Here is an 11,029-nt window from a genome sequence, read left to right as displayed (position 1 = left end):
CTCCCCCACCTTTTAAATCTACTCCTCAGCTTTTTTTCCTCCAGTCCTGCCGAACGGTTTTAGCCGGAAATGTCAACTGTACTTTTTTTCCCCATAGATGCTGCCTGGCCTGCTGAGTGGCTCCAGAATTTTGTGTGTGTTTTATGATAGAAAACTGTATTCTTTATGACAGATCTTTTATTTTTTGGGGTGGGATGTTTTGACAACAGATAAACAGAACTGTGCTTCTAAAGAACAAATGTCAGAACCAGATAAGGATGAAGATACTGTAACAGGAATGGAACAACATAATTAATTTTCTCTGTAAAAAGTATAAAAGTGCTTTGTTTGAGACACAAGATCAAAGCTATTTTTTCAGACAATACTTGGCTGGAAAATAGAATTTCACTTGCAAGTAAAATAATAAATGTACTAATTTATTATTTGATCCATTCTGAACTTGTTGTAGCTTGTTACTTTATATTAAAAGAACTAGCTGGACAGCACACAATAATGCTCATAACACAATGTAGCACCGTATCTAAAGTATTAGAAGTTTTTTGCTCAACACCCTGGATGAAAATTTATAGAAGTAACCATGTTAAACTTTGTCCCAAATTACCATGCAGACAAAGCACAAAATAAATTGGGTCAGAATTAAATTCACTATCTTAGGCACTATTTTACACTTCATTTTCTTTGAAATAAAACAGGCTGCGAGAAAATTTCATTGAGATTTAAAGCAAGTAGAAACCAACATAGGGCAAGAAGACTTCCTTTCAATTCACTAACAATGATCGCCTTCAGGTGGAAAATTTCTGATTCTTTTCCACAGTTGATTTTAACATAGATCCATTTACAAAGTACCTAACAAAATTGAATGAAATGTTCAGCAAAATGTGGTTTCAACAAGGAATTAACACCAAAGATTGTCAAGATCTACTTAAAAAAAGCTGTATTTCATAAAAATGTAAAACCACACACAACGCAAAACTGAAGTTATAACTTAAAACATTTTATTTATTTTCCTAAAAAAAACAAGTTTTACATGCTCTTGGTTATGATTCACCTCTTCTGAGACCACATACACTTCACTCAACATACAAAATATTAGCAAACTTTTGGCAATTCTGATGAAATTATATTGTAGAAAGTTAGAAAAAACAAAACCAGATTCAAAGCTTCACAGTGGAAAGTTGGAGAGGTTCAATCATACTTCAGGGCCTTCACCACCAGGTATAAGCTGCAAAGGTTAAAGATGATTTATAAATACAAATAATATTAAACAGTTAGAGTTGGCAAACTACAGGATTACATAATCCTATAAATTTAAGGAACAAGAACCACAAAGATGTCATCTTGCATCCAGTTACAAGTCTATTTTATAGATTAGAAAAAATATTTAAGTGGTTAAAATATAGAACAGTATAGCATAGGAACATGCCCTTCATCCCACAGCCAAACCAGCTAAGTAAATCAAAAATCCCAAAATAAAACAATGCTCCTACCTACACAATGGCCAAATCTCTCAATCTTCCTCATATTCATGTGGCTATCTAAATGTCTCTTAAAAGCCTCTAATGTATTTGCCTCTGCCACCATACAGGGCAGTGCATGGTGCATCCACCACTGAGTAAAAAAAACTTACCCTACACATCCCTTTGAATCTACCCCTCTCTCACCTTCAATGCATGTCCTCTGGTATTAGACATTTCTACCCTGGGAAAAAGATATTCCCCGTCTACTCTATCTACATGTCTCAATCTTATAAATCTCCACCACTCCCAACCCAAGTTTGTCCAGCCTCTTATAATAGGAGATGATAGATCTCACAAGAACATCCTGATGAGGGACATTTACTTTTAATCAGCATATGTCTGATGACAGTAATAACAGCTTTAAGTCTGGAGAATAAAAATATATTAGACTAATGGGCCAACATGGATGAATAAAGGCAAAGGATTTAGGAAAAAAACACGTAATGGATAATAGTAGTACATGCATGTGATAGAGTCAAAATGATAAAACATGGTATAATAATATAATTGCTGAGAATGAGCTGTCACTAGAGATGGAGGAGGCAGGAACATAAACAACATTTAAGAGGCATCTTGAATGAGCAGGCCATACAGAAATATCAAATTAACACAGGCAAATGGGATTATTGTAAATAGGGATAACGGTGAGCCAGAGGAGCTGTTGCTATGCTGTACAACTCTGAAGCAAGAACTGCTGTCAGCAGCAAGCTTCATCCAAATAAACCAAGGATTTGATTTGCTGGCTTCATAAATGTTGATTGCTGCACAAGGATCCCAAAGAAAAATGGACAGGCATGAAACAGCTGAAACAATGGCATTCCGTTGAGCTATCTTTCCATTGTCAAGCACATCTGAATGTATGTGCTTCTAAGTGTCCTTGATGTAGTATATGACATTGAAATTTGAGAATTTTGTACCCGTTTACAAATTTTAATAAAGGTATTGCATGAGGCAATATCTTGGCAAGAGAACCAAGGTGCTCCGATTGTAAGATGGCAGAATAAAGAGACACTGAGGAGTATCGATGGACACAGAATTAAACAAGACTCAAGTGCAGCCTTAAGCTTCAAATGCTATATATAATTGTTTTAAATGAGGGACAATAGTACTCTTTTGATCTCTATTTGGTGGGTCAAAGAACAAATGATCCCTGAAAAGTTAAATTACAAATTCAATTTTTATTGCTTTTTTTAAATATGCATGAAAACTTAATACCAGAAATCTGTCTGGAGTTCAAAGTACAGCCTCATCCTACTTTCTAGGTGTCTCTGACTAAAAATACCAGAAAGCTTTAATAATTCAGACACATTTTGAATTTTTTTTTGTTACCATTACATACCATAGTTATGTTATTCCCATTCAATAAGATTTGATCCAGTTTTGTGATTCTTCTTCCTTCTGGCGTGATCTCACTATAGAAAATAAAGAGTAAAAGAATATAGCCACTACAGTTAGCAGTTACAACATAGCACCAGACTTGAATACAAGTCCAAAAGTGAATTAGGGTGCAAGGCTTCAATTAGAGCCGAAGATGGTTTCTGTCAGGACTAATATTTAATTCTATTACATAGAATGCGCAATATTCTACAGGACATAAAATTGCAGGACAGTTTGAATTCCAAAACGCATTTATAATGGGAACGCAAGTCATTGACAAAACCTGGATGCAGTGGTCGTCCTTGAGAATGATTCAACAAATTACTCCAGTAAAAGAACTGGAATCAAAACTAGTTCAGCTACAGGTCTGTTGAAGAAGTGATTCCCTGAAGGCCTGATTACAAGTCATCCAGCAAAGAACATACTCACAAGATTAAAAGCAAATTGATTTTTCAGTTATTCTACATTCAATGGATAATTATATACAAACATTAGCCTTCTATGACTTCACAATAAAGAACGTGCTAAAAAGGCAGTAACACATTTCCTCAGATTATCTGGACAGAATAGCAAATAAAGAAATCTAGGTGTACATTTTAATATTGCTAGCAAGTAGTCTTACATAGCAAAATAAAAAAGAATAAAAATACTTACAATTCTGTGACATCTTCAAGTACCATATCCAGAGATCGGAGTTAAGAAATCCACTTACAACAGAAATGTACTTAGTTTATTACAAATTGATACCAATAGTTTTCATTTCTGTAGTGAAGCTTCTGTAGAATGTACAGGCAAGGATGTTGAGCAAGGAACTGGGAAAACCATGAATTAGGGGTGGGGAAAGAAGAAAGAGTGCAGTTTGGATTTAAGAACAAACTAGTCTCAACAGAAAATATTGGGAAAAACTCAAGTCAAGCAGCATCTGGGAAACAGTAACAATTCACAGTTCAGGTCTGGTTCTGGCCCTGAGTTTTTGATAGTAATCCCAAACTTGAAGCTTTATCTGTTCCTTTGTCCACAGGTGTTGCCTAACCGGCTGAGCAATTCCAACATTTTAAAAAAAAATTTTAATAAAATTTACTCAACTATGGATAGATCTGGATTAGACCCAAAAAAATGGCATGCGAGAGGATTTTGAGGAAAAATCTGAAGTATGGAAAAGCAAATTTAAATGGAGAGACCACCAATTATTATGGTTTAAGTGGTTGAAGGACTTTTGGTACCTTCAACAAAAGGTTAGCATGCAGGTACAGCAAGTATTGAGGAAGACTAATGAAATGTTGGCTTTAATTGTAAGATGACAGCGAGCCCAGGGACCCTGAGGCTGGCCGGGGGGGGGGGGGGTACAGGTATGAAAGCAGGGAACTCCTGGTGCAAATTTACAGGATGCTGCCAAAATTTGATGTGATTACTGAGTGCAAGTTATTGTCTCTATATTGAGGTATTATTTTCAATCCAGGTAGCATGGAAAAGGTTCATTAAATTGATTCCTGCAATTAAGTAATTGACATATGAAAAACAAGGTTGATACAGTATTCACAGCTATTTGGAAAACTGACAGGCTAGCTTGTTGAAATCTGCAAGATTTTGACAGGCATTCAATGGATTGATTCTGAGGACATTTCCTTAAAGGGGATATCTAGAACTGGGGGATAAGAGGCACTATTTCAGAACAATCAATTTCCTATTCCAGTGATGAATAGTTTTGGCTCTCAGAGGACCATGGATTTTTACAATTGTTTTACTTGGATATCTGTGGAGTCAGAATGATTAAACAGGTTCAAGGCAGAGTTGACAGAGATTTGAACCACAACAGAGCAAAAGGAAAAGTGGAGTCATAAAAATTACAGTGAATTTAAAATAAGATCAGCCATGATCTCAATTAGCTTGCTTGAGGAGCCCTTTGGTCTAATTCTACTTATGGATCTCAGGGAAGATGTAAAAGCAGGTGATCGACAGATGGAAACCTACAATAGGAAAGGAATACTTCTAAAAGAATGTAGTCAGTGGTAGGGGTGGTAGTCCAGGAGCATATATAAAACAGTGCCAGAATGCTGGCATGCAGCCTCAGTACAGCAGAAGCCAGTTCACCAAACTACAGCACCACACTTCTAAGACAGATGAAATTGACTGTGCCTGCTCTCAGTGAGCAGTGTTACATATTCAGAAGTGTGGCTTAGATTAAGACATGGCACTGGAAAATTGGAAAAGGTCAAAGGCATGCAGGCAGTTTTGTATAATCAGATCTTGAGCGTGGCTAACCAAGTAGATTAGGAATTCTGAAAACAGGAAGAACATAGTAAATTTGGGGAGAAGATCTTTGGTCGAGGTGAAAAAACAAAGGTTCATGCCACAAAAGATTCAATGTTACATTGAGCTTCGATGTTAGGAAATAAAGTCAAAACCTAGAGCTATAACTAATTGCTCAGAATTTGAGGAGATAAGATCAGAAATAGTTAATACAAGGCAAAAGATAAACTAGAGTGAAGAGATGGATTGAATCAAAGATCCAGGGGAGTATTACAATTGAAGATTTATTGAACTTTGTGATCAACAACCAGATCCATTTGTGCAGAAGGATCCCAGTCTTATATAAAGTAAAACAAAGTTAACATGCATGTACAGCAAATAATTAAAAAGGCAGGGTGCTGGTCTTTTACTGCAAGAGGAATAGGGTATAAGCATATTGATATTATTATTATTGTGACATCACACACGTGCAACTTTGATCTCCTTATTTACTTGCACTCAGAAGGCTCACTTGGACAATTTCTATGATGAAGATCCTCATGGAAGAATCTTGACCTGGTGGCAAAGATTCAGAAAAAGGGGTAGTACAGCACACAAATTTCTTCAAGGAGGGTTAATCACCTCCGAAATTCTCTACTCTGAAAGTTGTGGAGGCAGAGTCAGGCACTGAGACTGATAGGATTTTTGTACTGGGTAATGAAGAATGCAGAATAGGCAGAAAAATGGGAGTTTAAGGCCAGATGGACAATAACCTAATTATTAACAGAGCAATCTTCTCAGGGTTTCTAGCTGATTCCTTCTCCAGTTTATGAATGAAACCCATCTCTCATTGTCAGGTCGCGGCCTCAGCTCTGATTGGTTGATTGGCAATACTCCGCATGCATATAACTAAAGAGATTCTAATTGGGCCACAGAGAGTCTCGATCTCCACATGTGCACTGCAGATTTTAAGACTTTTTCCCCATGCAAGTTGATGGTGCATGGATGTTATCAGCAGATGAATGTGCCCATGCTATCCAGTTTATCATTCCACCATGCAAACACTGGAGGCTAGCACTGACAATGTTTTTACAGTGGAATACGCTGGATCGTGTACATCTGTGCAGTTCCAAACGCATTAAACAAAATGGCTTCAGGACCTCACCTCAACACCCCACCACTACTGATTTTCTAATAGTCTATAACCTTTGGTTGTTCGCCCTCGCCTTCCAGAATGTTCTGCAGCCACATATTGGTAACCACGATGTGAAGCATCCAAAAGATGTGAAATATCAGCCTGCAATTGTATCTGCAACAAACAATATACCTAGTCTCTGATGTTCTTTTGAACTTCCTCCTCCTTTCATTTGCCACTGAACCAATGATTCTATGATCCCAAGTGCACCTGATTCAGAGACAGGAACTGGTCATTCAGCCCCTCAAGTCTGCTGCACCATTCAGTACAACCATGGCCAAATTGCCGTTGCTGAAGTCCACTTTCCTGCCCCCCGGCTCCCATAATCCTCTATTCTCTCAATAATTAGAAATCTAACAAATCTCTCTCCAACACACAGTATACACAAGGACTCTGCATTCATTGTCAAACAGAGTTCCAAAGACTCTCAATGTCATGTCGGTCTTGAATTATCTGTAAATGCAGCTACAGCACATTTACTTCCTTTGTCTATGTCATTAATATACATTGTAAGCAGGTGTAAGTTCCAACACTGCAGCCCATGGCGTACCAGTAGTCACAGGTTGACAAACTAAAAATGAACCCCGCCCCCACCCATACTTGCTACTTCTTGCCTATTTGCCAATCCTCCATGCACATGAAGCTGTTTCTTTCATCAGCAAGGAAAGCATCTTGAATACCTTTCAAATACAAAACCTTTTATTCACTCTGATCAAAATCTCCACAAAAAACATTTAAATTTGGCACCACACATCAAAGTTGCTGGTGAACGCAGCAGGCCAGGCAGCATCTGTAGGAAGAGGTGCAGTCGACGTTTCAGGCCTTTCCATTTCATGAAACCATAACTCTGCTTGATTAGATTAGGATTTTCCAAATGCTGTTTTTGTTTCAATGTTTATGGAAGTATTTTTTCAACAATGGATGTTAGAACAAATGACAAGCCTTTACACTTGCCTCCTTTTTTTTTTAGTAGAGATGCTTCATTGGCAGATTTCCAATCACAGAACAGTATAGCACAGATATCTGTGCTTTGCCCCTTAACACTGGTGCCAGCTGTAATGCCTATTTAAACTAATTCCATCTTTCTGCACATGATCTACTATTTGACCCTCTAATCCCTACCAGCCCATGTGCCTACCTAACTGCCTCTTTAATACTGTTAATGTATCTGCTTTCACAACTTTCCCAGGCAGCATGCTCCAGGCATCTGCCATTCTGTGCAGGAAAAGACTGACCCCCCTCACCTTAAAGCAAGGGTTCCCAACCTGAGGTCCACAGACCTCTTACTTAATGGTATTGGACCATAGCATAAAAAACGGTTGGGAACCCCTGCCTTAAAGTTATGCCTTTTAGTATTTTGCATTTTCAGCTGAGATAACACTGATCATTTACCTTATCTATGCTTCTCAATTTAAATACTTCTATAAGGTCACTCATTAACCTCCAATACTCCTGAGAATACAACCCAAGTTTGTCCAAATTCTCCTTAGAGTTAATACTCTAAACCAAATTTCTGGACCCTCTCCAAAGTTGTAACACCTGTCCTTTAATGCAGCCCTCCCCCCACAAAAGGACTTCCAATTTCTTTGTATTGTAACATTATACAACTGACTATATAGATAATGACCATTGTTGGGTTGAGTTGTTCTCCGATCTTGGCAATTTACTTACAAACATTTTGTCATCATATGAGGATATATCATCAGTGCACTGTTGATATCTCAAAGTGATGAAACCTTTGTAAGTAAATTACCAAGATTGGAGAACAACTCAACCCAGCCATCAACCACTTGAGATAAGTATTTTCCAAATTATTTACAATAATTACTATTTTTGCTCTTTCTTCCAGTGTGGATAACCTCATCTTCCTACTCATTTAACCTATCTATAATCCTTTGCAGACTCTACCCTCCTTAAATCTTGCTTTTGTGTTTAGTTGTGTAACAGCAGCAAATGGGGCTACAATTGTATTAAGCTCCAATAGTGTATGCAACTGGTGGGGAGAAGAAATTTAATTTGAATGATATAGATAGAGAAAACAAAGTCACAATGAATGAGGGTGGGTGAATGCTTTCAATATCTAAAAGGGCGGCAAAAGCAGAAACGCTAAATTTCCAAGTGCTTGGAAGAGTACAAGAGATGGAACCAACAGTACTACAGACCGAGAGCTGGGAATTGGCTTAACCACAAGTCCACTTTTGACTAGCATGGATACCAAATTGTCTGTGCCAAAAACATCTATGGTTGTATGAGCACTAGCCTAGATTTATCACTTAATGTCTGTTTCGTGCCATTTTAACCAAGAATCTCTGGATAGGGCCAGAGGCTTTCTGGATGAGAAAATGTCACTCATCACATTCTGCCAATTTGTGTAGATATGAAATACTCCTGCTACTAATGCCACCTTCTACTCAGTATTCAAGCAGACAACCTCCTGTTAATTCTAATATCTGTCAGTCACCATGGAAACTTCCTGAAAGCTTCTGTAACTCAACACATCAGATGCAAGCACTACGTTCCTAGACTAATTTTCCAACATTTGATGTAAAAGATGCAAGTAGCCTATCTCCAATTCTTCAAGAAAGGAGAAGTACTGGCTACAATATCCAATTAAAACAAGTACATACAGTATTGTGCAAAAGTCCTAGGCACATATATCGCTAGAATACACAAGGTTTTTGTACAGTACTGTGGTAATTTTATCTATTGCACTGTACTGCTACCACAAAAAACAAATTTCATGACATACTGTGCGAGAGTGACGAACCCGATTCTGATGTGGGTCTCTATTGTGGACTGAGAATGGGAAGGGGGCAGGGAGAAGAGAGAATCATAGTCGCAAAAAGGAAAGGGAAAGGGAGAGGGAAGGACCAGGAACCACCAGAGAGACATTCTGTAATGATCAATAAACGAATTGCTTGGAATGAAATTACCTTGCCTAGTGTCTCAGGGCTGTGTGTTCTGCACCCACACCACCCCCTGCCCAAGCAGTCCTTTTCTGCCATCTGTCAGACACCCCTCCACTCTCACCACTCCCAACATCTTTTGTTCCTGCCAGATATACAAACTTGCTCTCCACACCACGTTAATAAGTACAGTATTGTGCAAGTCTTAGGCACCCGAGCTGTACTGATGTGCCTAAGACTTTTGTCGTAAATGTTTATACCTTAAACACAAAGCACGATCAAAAGTTACACAATGAGAATCAAATGCAGCCCTATGACACAACCCCTTGCCTGGTGAATCCCTTCTGAGTTCTAAGTGTTTCCACCCTTGTGCAAGGGACACAAAATACTCCATGGTTACACCAACACTGCTTGCCATCTGGATTAGTCAGTTTAAAGAAGATCGGTTTTAGAATCTTAAATCACACTACATTAATAGTAAGTAAAATATAAAAGGATACTGACAAAATCATCAAAACCTAGTAGCGTTCCTACAATTTCTTTATCATTTTTCATGACAATATGAATGCGTGAACCAATGCATTTGTCCACCAGCTCTGAAATAGAAGAGAAATATGAATACACAGAAATAAAACATTTAAATTTAACTCTGACTAGTTAACCTATCTATGGTGGAGGAACTTAACAGGTCAGGATGCATCTGTGGAAAGGAGTAAACAGTCAATGTTTCAGGCCAAAACCCTTCATGAGGTCTCAACCCAAAACACCAACTGTGCTTTAGAAAAAAAAAGCACAGCATTTTGTGAATTCCAGCATCTGAAAATGTTCCGTTTGCAACTTATCTATGGTTACATGAAACTATGAAATCACATTTATGCAACAGAATCACAGCATACTGCCATTAAATGGATCATTTATGCCTTCTATCATCTCTTTCCCTACTAATGCCACCACACCTCTACTGGCACCACCAACAGCTCCTCCAGTCCCTCTCCCACCTTACAATACTATAAGCAAAACAAATTCACTAGTACTAAAGAATAAAAATAATATAAGTGGGTGAAACTTGTTGAGAATCAGAGTTAATAATTTAGGCTCTGCCTTATTAGAGTATTCCAGCATTCTCTGATTTAAAAATCAGATTTTGATGCCTTTGCTATAGCCTCCAGGTGAACCAGAAACCCCTATGACATCTCTCTCCCCCACCCCGGGCTCGCCCACAACCACAGCCCCATGCTCCCTAACTAACCCGACTCCACACTGGCCCCCAATAAACCGCGTCCACCCCCCCCCCATAAACCAACCAACCAACCAACCAACTTCCTTTCCCCCGACCACACCTCCCCACCAGGTCTCTTCACTGAATAAATTCCATAGCTTCAGCTCCTGAATTAACCCCCTATCCCCGGACTCCCCGTTCCACCCCAATGCTAACCCAGCGGTAACAGCTGCGAAGGATTAGTCGAGTTCAGCGCCATCTTCCCATAAGGCAAAGCGAAGCCTTCCGTCCACCAACCAAAGCACAACGGAGCAACCTACAGTGCGCATGCGGAGAATAAGTCTCTCCGCGGCCCAATTAGAATCTCCTTAGTTATGCGCGTGCAGTATTGCCAATCAGCCAATCAGAGATGAGGCCGCGACCCAGCAACGCGAGATGGGTTTCAACGAGTTCATTGTGGACTGGGGTGAGAGTTCCGTTCCTCGATCACGTGGGGTTATCGCTGTTACTGTCGTTAAATGTCTCAATGACTTACTGTACTTTAGTACTCCAAGTTCACCAACACTTAACGCTGGATGCGGTGTTG

The 11,029-nt window shown here is 38.9% G+C and overlaps 1 protein-coding gene across 1 annotated transcript; it reads right to left on the bottom strand.

The window, feature by feature from the left end:
• Positions 1-218: 218 nt before the first annotated feature.
• lsm5 (LSM5 homolog, U6 small nuclear RNA and mRNA degradation associated) lies at positions 219-10,781 on the bottom strand. Its single transcript, XM_063054725.1, has 5 exons — positions 10,660-10,781; positions 9,725-9,820; positions 3,549-3,576; positions 2,857-2,929; positions 219-1,222 (listed from the first exon to the last, which is right to left on the bottom strand). The coding sequence occupies exons 1-5, from the start codon at positions 10,700-10,702 to the stop codon at positions 1,190-1,192; spliced, it is 273 nt and encodes a 90-aa protein (XP_062910795.1). The 5' UTR covers positions 10,703-10,781; the 3' UTR covers positions 219-1,189.
• Between the last annotated feature and the right edge of the window lie 248 nt (positions 10,782-11,029).

The sequence above is a fragment of the Mobula hypostoma genome, chromosome 1, assembly GCF_963921235.1.
Source record: "Mobula hypostoma chromosome 1, sMobHyp1.1, whole genome shotgun sequence".
Taxonomy (NCBI): domain Eukaryota; kingdom Metazoa; phylum Chordata; class Chondrichthyes; order Myliobatiformes; family Myliobatidae; genus Mobula; species Mobula hypostoma.
This window is presented reverse-complemented; position numbering and strand designations above follow the sequence as displayed.

Coding starts and splice junctions, on each gene's coding strand:
- lsm5 (XM_063054725.1), bottom strand. CDS start 10,702: ATGGCGCTGAACTCGACTAATCCTTCGCAGCTGTTACCGCTGG. Junction 3,577..9,724: donor AGGTTTTGATGATTTTGTCA/GTATCCTTTTAT, acceptor TCCGATCTCTGG/ATATGGTACTTGAAGATGTC. Junction 2,930..3,548: donor CTTGAAGATGTCACAGAATT/GTAAGTATTTTT, acceptor TATTTTCTATAG/TGAGATCACGCCAGAAGGAA.